The 9,340-nt window shown below is 36.7% G+C and overlaps 1 protein-coding gene across 1 annotated transcript in view; it reads left to right on the forward strand.

The window, feature by feature from the left end:
* The window catches only part of LOC107725751 (diacylglycerol kinase delta-like), a 30,651-nt gene that overhangs the window by 15,458 nt on the left and 5,853 nt on the right, over positions 1–9,340 (forward strand). Inside the window, exons 7-23 of the mRNA XM_016535137.1 lie at positions 30–131; positions 222–329; positions 1,460–1,600; positions 1,678–1,762; positions 2,980–3,074; positions 3,150–3,249; positions 3,338–3,614; positions 4,609–4,743; positions 4,820–4,948; positions 5,022–5,115; positions 5,203–5,313; positions 5,639–5,743; positions 5,855–5,969; positions 7,692–7,826; positions 7,916–8,070; positions 8,694–8,805; positions 8,900–8,992. Coding sequence (XP_016390623.1) covers positions 30–131; positions 222–329; positions 1,460–1,600; positions 1,678–1,762; positions 2,980–3,074; positions 3,150–3,249; positions 3,338–3,614; positions 4,609–4,743; positions 4,820–4,948; positions 5,022–5,115; positions 5,203–5,313; positions 5,639–5,743; positions 5,855–5,969; positions 7,692–7,826; positions 7,916–8,070; positions 8,694–8,805; positions 8,900–8,992 — 2,092 coding nt within the window. The remainder of the gene's footprint in view (positions 1–29; positions 132–221; positions 330–1,459; positions 1,601–1,677; positions 1,763–2,979; positions 3,075–3,149; positions 3,250–3,337; positions 3,615–4,608; positions 4,744–4,819; positions 4,949–5,021; positions 5,116–5,202; positions 5,314–5,638; positions 5,744–5,854; positions 5,970–7,691; positions 7,827–7,915; positions 8,071–8,693; positions 8,806–8,899; positions 8,993–9,340) is intronic.

Raw genomic sequence — 9,340 nt, forward strand, 5'->3', positions numbered from 1 at the left:
TTATGGCCGGTCTGGAATTGCTGCCGTTTTAACCCTGGAGATAATCAGGGCGTGAAGTTCCTGCGGCGCTTTAAGCAGCTGTTGAATCCTGCACAAGTGTTCGATCTGATGAACGGAGGGCCACATCTGGGGTAAAACACACACCTGTACCTGTTCACAGAAACTCTGCGCTTCGTATTTGCTCATTGACATCTGTACCTGTGTTTGTGTGTCTGCCGCAGCTTGCGTCTGTTTCAGAAGTTCGACACGTTTCGTATTCTGGTGTGTGGAGGCGACGGCAGCGTTGGATGGGTTTTATCAGAGATAGACACGCTGACTTTACACAAACAGGTACAAATTCATTCACAAACGGATACATAATCATACTGTGAAAACAGCAGAATCTCAACTTGCATTCTTCTAACTACAATACATTGGTTTTTCATCATTACTTAAAGGCGTTCACTGCAACCTGTCAAAATAAAAGTTCATTTTAACTGAATGAAATCGTTACAGAAATATATTTTAGTATTGTACTGTAGAATGTACTTCTCAAATAATAATAATAATACAATTATGAACTCTATTTTTTAAGGAATATCACACCATTTCTTCTATATTTAATTTAATTTTATCAAGAAACCTCTATTGTGCAGCACCTTTTTTGCCAAAAAATAAAAGGAATTGTTAAATTATCATTTCATTAAATTTTTAAAGATTCATTAATGTTTTATGCTTTCATTTGATTACTACCTTTTTTGATAATACATTTGTATTAACTAATAAATCCAGAAAAATTTAAACAGACAACACAGAATTTGTAAAATAAATAAATAAATAAATAAATATTTCATAGGAATCTATTATTGTGAAAATTGTAGATGATTAAATTGTTAAATTTGTGTGAATTCAATTATTTAGACATGCTTTTTGATTATTAAACTTTAATTAAAACTATTATCCAGAAAAATATAAATAAAAAAATTATTAAATTAAAATTATTAAATAATTAATACTAATAAAATTATATTAATAAAAATTAATAAATAAATTAATACAAATTAATAAAATAAAAACACTGAATTTTGAATTTAAATTGGAAAAAACTGAATTTGGGGGGAAAATTTAAATGAATTTCTTAGGGCCTTAAATATGGCATAAAGTGTAGGACACAATAGAGTTTCAGACAAAGTTTCTTTGCTTATACTGCCTCCTGGTGGTGGATTTTTGTGCCTGGCTGAAAATCAGTTCTGTTTATTTATATATGTATATATATATGTTTTATGTTAACATTTATGCGTTTAGCAAATGCTTTTATCTGAAGCGGCTTAAATTGCATTCAAGGTTTACGTTTTCTCAGTTCATGCATTCCCTGGAAATCAAACCCATCTTTATCCAAGCTCTGCTGTTTGAGTTACAGGTTTATGTCAAGAACAGTGTTGACGTGTGTGTGTCTGTCTGTGTGTGTGTGTGTGTGCGCGTGCCAGCTTGGCGTACTTCCTCTGGGAACAGGAAATGACCTGGCGAGAGTTTTGGGGTGGGGCTCGGCGTGTGACGACGACACTCAGTTACCGCAGATCCTGGAGAAACTAGAGAGAGCCAGTACTAAGATGCTGGACAGGTCAGAGTGTGTCTGAAGTCGCTGTCGCAGTCTGTTCCTGTCCTTGACAAACATTTAAACACGTTTATTTCTCCTAGATGGAGTATTATGGTATACGAGACCAAGTTACCACGGCAACACTCCAGCTCCACGGTAACAGAGGACTGCAGTGAGGACCCAGAGGTAACAGTGATGATATTTCATGCTGCTGTGTGTATAAATGGCCTTCATTTGGACATTTTCTTTATTGTACGTCAAGTATTCATCCTTAATTGTGAATCGGTTTCCTCTGAAAAACTTATTAAACATAAGTGAAAAAAAAAAAAATCTGTTTTTGTTAAAGTTGAAAAAATATTTAACTGAAATAAAATAAATTAAAGCTAAATAAAAACAATAAATAAATAAAATGGTAATAAAAATGACAAAAGCACATAACAAAAATGCTAAAATAAAAAAAAAATATAACAATAAAAGTTAATTCAGTTCTATAATAGTATATAAATATATACTGTACATTATGGTTGCATGATTAATCAAAATAAAACTGAATGCTTAGTGCAATTATCAAATCTTAAAGGCTGTGATTTCATTAAATAAATATATGCGGTACTTTAATAAAATAAGTATGTGATCTTTTACAAAATAAAAGCTTGATGGTTCAACGTTTGAAAATTAAGAAATTATGACAGCCATAAATATTATTGTATAATTAAATATTTTATTATATTTTTTGTATTACAATAGTAATATTTGTATTTAGTAATAATAACAATTATAATAAAAGTATTAATAATTGTTGTTATTGTTGTATTGATATATAATCATAAAATTTTAGTGCAATTTGCTTTCCTACAAACAAGCACAGCAAATCTGGAGCTGTTTTATTTATTTATTTTTATTTTATTTTATTTTTAAATGTTGTAATTTTACAGTTCTTGAAAATTATTGTATTTTTTTGTTTTACATTGAAATATTACAATATAAATATTTTGATTAGTTATATATTTTATTTAGTAGTAGTAATAATAATCATCATGATAAAAAATATTAATAATTATTGTTATGGTCATGTTGATGTAATCACAAAATTTGGTGCAAATTACTGCCCTACAAACAAGCACAGCAAATCTGGAGCTTTTCATTAACATTTGTCCCCCCAGTTTTAATGTTAGTGAAGGTTTCTTGCACCATAAACAGTTGTAATTTAGAACTTTTTTTCCACCCTTTATTTATTTACAATTAAATAATCATTATGTCAGATAGTACATCAAAATCTTTTCTTTTAAAGTAACCGCTGCTGTTCTGTGTTTCCTCTGCTCTGATTGGCTGTTCTGTGTTTCCTCTGCTCTGATTGGTTGTTCTGTGTTTCCTCTGCTCTGATTGGCTGTTCTGTGTTTCAGGTGCAGCACATTCTGACCTATGAGGACTCAGTCGCTGCTCATCTCTCCAAAATCCTGACGTCCGATCAGCACTCTGTGGTCATTTCATCCGCCAAGTACGTACTGTACACGTGAGCATTTCTGTTCATGCGTATTCTAGCTGGTGGTTTATCTAAAAGCATGTTTTTCAGAGTCCTGTGTGAGACGGTTAAAGACTTTGTTGCAAAAGTCGGACGTGCTTACGAGAAAAACACCGAAAACTTAGAAGAATCAGAGGCCATGGCTAAAAAGGTCAGCTGTGATTGGCTATCGGATGACTCGCTGTTCTGGAGTGCTCTGTGATTGGCTGATGAATGACTCGGGATGTTTTCGTGTGCAGTGTGGTGTGCTAAAAGAAAAGTTGGACTCGTTATTGAAAACGCTTAACGATGAAGCCCAGGCCAGCAGTGTGATGTCTGCGCCTCCACCCACCATCGCTGAGGAGCAGGTGGATGGGGAGGGTGTGGTTCTGGCTCCGCCCACTGCCCCGCCCACAGTCACAGCCACTTGTTCGCCTCGACCGCCCGCCGCCATCTTCAAACCCCGAGAGCAGCTGATGCTTCGAGCCAACAGCCTGAAGAAAGCCATCAGACAAATCATCGAGCACACGGAGAAAGGTAGCGTTATTTCTGCTGTAAATTACAGAAAAAATTATATTAATATATAAATGATGTAAATATTATGTAATAAATATATATTAAATCATTTAAATAATTAATTGAAATAATTAAGGTTGGAATTGCTATATTTGTACAATCCAGAGACTAAAATTTCGAGAGCAGCTGATGCTTCGCGCCAACAGCCTGAAGAAAGCCATCAGACAAATCATCGAGCACACGGAGAAAGGTAGCGTTATTTCTGCTGTAAATTACAGAAAAAATTATATTAATATATAAATGATGTAAATATTATGTAATAAATATATATTAAATCATTTAAATAATTAATTGAAATAATTAAGGTTGGAATTGCTATATTTGTACAATCCAGAGACTAAAATTTATTGAAACTGTAAACATAAAAGTTCGTAAAAATGAAGTATTTATTCTTAACTGTGAATTGTTTACCTTGGAAAAAGTGTGTCTCTGTGTGTGTGTGTGTGTGAGAGAGTGTGTGTGTGTGTTTGTTTGTGTGTGTGTGTGTGAGAGTGTGTGTGTGCGTGCGTTTGTGTGTGAGTGCATGTGTGTGTGCGTTTGCGTGTGTGTTTGTGTGCGTGTGTGAGTGTGTGTGTGTGCGTGCATCGTGTGTGTGCATTTGTGTGTGTGTTTCTGTGTGTGTGTGTGTGTGTGTGTATATTTCTGTGTGTGTCTGTGTGTCTGTGTGTGTCTGTGTGTGTGTGTATATATTTGTGTGTCTGTGTGTGTGTGTGTGTGTGTGTTTGTTTGTTTGTTTGATTGTTTGTGTGTGTGTTTGTTTGTGTTCAGACTTTGATTAATGTCAGAAGTAATAAACACAAAGCTCATTATAATTTTTGGATGACAGGTGCACTAAAAATTTTTGTTCATGCATCAACAAAACAGCACAAACTAAAAGATCAAACTTGGGATTAAATATCAATATCATCAAAATGAAGAGTGATTATTATCAAAACCATGTGATCTCGTCTTGCAGCGGTGGATGAACAGAACGCTCAAACGGAGGAGGGTTTGCCTTCACTACCGGCGGAGGAAGAAGAGGAGGATGATGGTTCAGAAACGTTGTCTCTGCAGTCGTCATACAGCAGCAGAGCGCGAGCCAGCAGACGAGGTGAGGCGACTCATTACAACGACTCATTAGTGACATACAGCGGCGCTCGTTTGCTCATTCTGTCTCTCCATCTCAGCGTCTAAGACTCCATGTGAGAAGCTCATCAGTAAAGGAAGCCTGTCCATAGGCAGCTCCGCCTCACTTCCTGCTCAGACAGGAAGCAGAGAGAACATGCCCATGCTGAACACTAAGATCCTCTACCCAAGTAAGAGTCTGTGTGGAAGCGTCAGAGGTTTTGCTGTCGTTCAGAGGCTCATGTTGTGTGTTTGTGCGTGCAGGTCTCAGAGCTGGTGTGTCGGGCTCTTTTAGCGGCTCGGTGATCACCAGGCTGCTGGTCAACGCTGATCCGTTCAGCTGTGATCCGGAGAACCTGTGAGTCGTCGCTTCTGTCTGTTTGTCTGTCGACCGGTCGAATTTAGAGCAAAGGCTGATGGGAAGGTGCTTCTCTGTGTGTTTCAGGGATCTGTACACGGAGAAATGTGTGATGAATAATTATTTCGGGATCGGTCTGGATGCCAAGATCTCTCTGGACTTCAACAATAAACGTGACGAGCATCCAGAGAAATGCAGGTACATAAACACATCAAATATATCATTGCAAAAGTTTTTGAAAGAGTCTCTTCTGCTCACCAAAGCTACATTTATTTGACCAAAAATACAGTAAAAATAGGAAAATTGTGAAATATTATTACAATTTAAAATAACTTTTAAAATAACACGTTTTCTATGTGAATAAATAGTAAACTGTAATTTATTTCTGTGATCAAAGCTGTATTTTCAGCATCATTACTCCAGTCTTCAGTGTCACATGATCCTTCAGAAATCATTCTAATATGCTGATTTGCTGCTCAAGAAACATTTCTGATAGTGTGTGTGTGTTTGTATGTTTGTTTAGGAGTCGCACTAAAAACATGATGTGGTATGGAGTCCTGGGAACCAAAGAACTTCTGCACAGAACATACAAGAACCTGGAACAGAGAGTTCTGCTGGAGGTCAGTGTGTGTGTGAGAGTGAGAGTGTGTGCGTGTGAGAGTGTGCGAGTGTGTGTGTGTGTGAGAGAGTGAGTGTGAGTGAGTGAGTGAGTGTGTGTGTGTGTGTGTGAGTGAATGAGTGTGTGTGTGTCGCCGTCGTTTGACGATAAGATCCTGGAAGTGGTGGCTGTGTTCGGCAGCATGCAGATGGCTGTTTCTAGAGTTATTAATCTACAGCATCACCGTATCGCACAGGTACACACACACACACACACACACTTACATTGACCAAGGCTGCATTTATTTGATCAGAAATTCAGTAAAATTGTGAAATATTATTACAATTTAAAATAATTGTTTCCTATTTGAGTATCTGTTAAAATGTAATTTATTCCTGTGATCAAAGCTCAATTTTACTCCAGTCTTCAGTGTCACATGATCTTCAGAAATCATTCTAATATGCTGATTTGCTGCTCGAGGATTATTATCAATGTTGAAAACAGTTGTGCTGCACAATATTTTTATGGAAACCGTGATATATTTTATTTTTCAGGATTCACAGATGAATAGAAAGTTCAAAAGAACAGCATTTATTTGAAATAGAAATCTTTTGTAACATTATAAATGTCTTTACTGTCACTTTTAATGCACATTAAATGCATTTTATCACATTTAATGCATCCTTGCTGAATAAAAAACATTGTACTGACCCCAAACTGTTAAATGGTTATGTAAATGTATATATAAAATATATATTATTGGATAAAAAATATATCAAAGATCACATAGGAAACAATTATTTTCAATTGTAATAATATTTATAGGACTGCCCTCAACTAAAGATTTTTCTGGTCGACTAGTAGTAGTTCATTTAAAGCATTAGTTGACTAATCGCACATTTAATAAACCTTTAATAAACCATTTAAATCATGCTAATGAGCCTTTAATTGCCTACATAGCCTAATTAGTGCTTAAGCGCACTCATAAAGCTTACCACAGCACACCGGCAGAAGTAATGATGATGAATGTGTCAGGAAGAAACAGGAAGATTAAACTGCATTAACATTTTAATAATCTATTGATAAAAAAGTGTTTTCGGCTTAAGAGATAAAGTCGGCGACACTGACTCGTCATCTCCACAGTAGTAATGCGCCTGCATGCAAGTTTCATACGGATTACATAATCTGAGAATATATATATTTTTTTTTTTCAGATTTGAATTTTTCATTTGAAAGTAGACATTTCACTCTCTATAGATACATTTTTCATGTCTGTAAGGCAAGTATACACAGAGTTTCGCGCTCAAGTTCACAGAGACCGAGACGACAGAAAGCGCATCCTGTTTGCTGTCATTATTTCACAAAAGCGCAGCGCACATATTTCTAGTTAACATTAGATTGAGCGGCCATGTAAAGTTGCTACTACTTACATATTTCAGATGATAAGCCATATTTGAGGTCGATGAATGATAGGCGAGCGTTTGGATGTACTGTATTACCACAAAATCCAGCCGTTAACGATCTGTTCGTCACGGACTGCGTGACCTCACCACTTCATGTGGATTTTTTTTTTCTGCGTCTAAGCGACTAATCAAATTTTGGTCGACCAAGCCTCTTCTCGTCGATTAAAGGTTAGTCAACTATTAGGGGGCAGCCCTAAATATTTCACAGTATTACTGGTTTTACTGTATTTTTTACAGCAACCTTGGTGAGCAGAGGAGACTTTAAAAAAATCTTACATGTAGTGTAGTGTATCTAAATGAGCATATTCCATAGACTTTGATTGTTAGAACTAGTTATAAACACTGTAACCCTAGCAGAAAGCTTTCTGCGTTTTTATACTGTTTTTACATGTGAGGACATCGCCTAAAGGAGGTTTTCTCAAAATGTGTTTTGAGGCCGTGAGTCTGTGTAACCGAGTGTGTGTGTGGTGTTTGTGTGTGGTGTGTGTGTGTGTGTGTGTGTGGGGTCTCATCAGTGTCGAACAGTGAAGATCACTATTCTGGGAGATGAAGGTGTACCTGTGCAGGTGGATGGGGAGGCCTGGATCCAACCGCCTGGATACATCCGGATCCTCCACAAGAACCGCACACAAACCCTCACCAGAGACCGGGTCAGTGCCACACGCACAGCATTATGGGAACTCGGTGTGAAGCTCTCGGAGAAGTGAAACGCAGCTCACATACGGCTGTTTTTTTCCAGGCGTTCGAGAACACTCTGAAGTCGTGGGAGGACAAACAGAGAGGCGAGATTCCACGGCTGGTTTCCCAGCATGCATCGCAGCCGGAGATCGTTTCTGAAGAGGAAACCACTCAGATCAGCCTGTTCGGACAAGCAGCCGGTGCACTTATACACAGGTACACAGATTTGAACTCATGTGAGGTACGGTTATTTAAATGAAATGTGCGTTTATTCATTGAGGACGCATTAAATTGATCAAAAGTGAGAGTAAAGACATTAAAGATTTCTATTTCAAATAAATGCTGTTCTTTTGAACTTTCTATTCATCTGTGGATCTTGAAAAATAAAAAATATTCTGCAGCACAACCGTTTTCAACATTGATAATAATCAGAAATGTTTATCGAGCAGCAAATCAGCATATTAGAATGATTTCTGAAGATCATGTGACACTGAAGACTGGAGTAATGATGCTGAAAATTCAGCTTTGATCATAGAAATAAATAACAGTTTAACAGATATTCACATAGAAAACATGTATTTTAAATTCTAAAAATATTTCACTATTTTTACTGTACTTTTGATCAAATAAATGCAGCCTTGGTGAGCAGAAGAGATTCACAAACATTAACAAATCTTAACAACCCCAAACTTTTGAAGATTAGTGTATATACTTTATATTACAAACATGCTGTCTATTATATATATATATATATATATATATATATATATGTGTGTGTATGTATGTATGTATATGCATATATAAATCTAATATACAAACAAGCATGAATGTGTGTTTAGTATCAGGGAAGCAGCACAGTCTCATCACACCATCGAGCAGGAATTGGCTCATGCAGTCAACGCTAGCTCTAAGGCCATGGATCTGGTGTACGCAAACTCCAAAAGCAGCGGGGTGAGTCAGTGTGTGGATTACGACATCATAACTGGTGCTCAACTGCTCTGGTTTGGTTCATGACATCTTTGACGTGTCGCGTGTGTGTTTGTAGGGTTTGACCTGTAATGTGGTGATGGAGATGGTCAGTAATGTCAAAGCTCTGCACAGTGAGACCCAACTGCTGCTCGCGGGAAAGATGAGCCTGGTGAGTGAATCACACAGAGATAATATACAGTAACAGGGCTCTACAGTGCGACCATTTGCGACTGAAAACTACTGCGTGCGACTATGAAATCATATTTAGGAGCACCTGTGCGACTGACCCGAAGGTTCTAACATACGTGTTTCTGCAGCGTTGAGTAATGTATCACAGACGTATCCTCTCATTATAACAAACAAAGTGTTGACGGTGTAAATAAGAGATTCATTGTGCAGTGTAAGGAGCTTCATGTAAAAAGCTTATAAATATATATTTTTGAATTTGACATAAAAGATTACATACTTTTAATAAAGTTAGAAAAATGCCATTACAAAGGTAAAAACAAAATTCCCA

The sequence above is a fragment of the Sinocyclocheilus rhinocerous genome, unplaced genomic scaffold, assembly GCF_001515625.1.
Source record: "Sinocyclocheilus rhinocerous isolate Xijiao unplaced genomic scaffold, SAMN03320098_v1.1 scaffold215, whole genome shotgun sequence".
Taxonomy (NCBI): Eukaryota; Metazoa; Chordata; class Actinopteri; order Cypriniformes; family Cyprinidae; genus Sinocyclocheilus; species Sinocyclocheilus rhinocerous.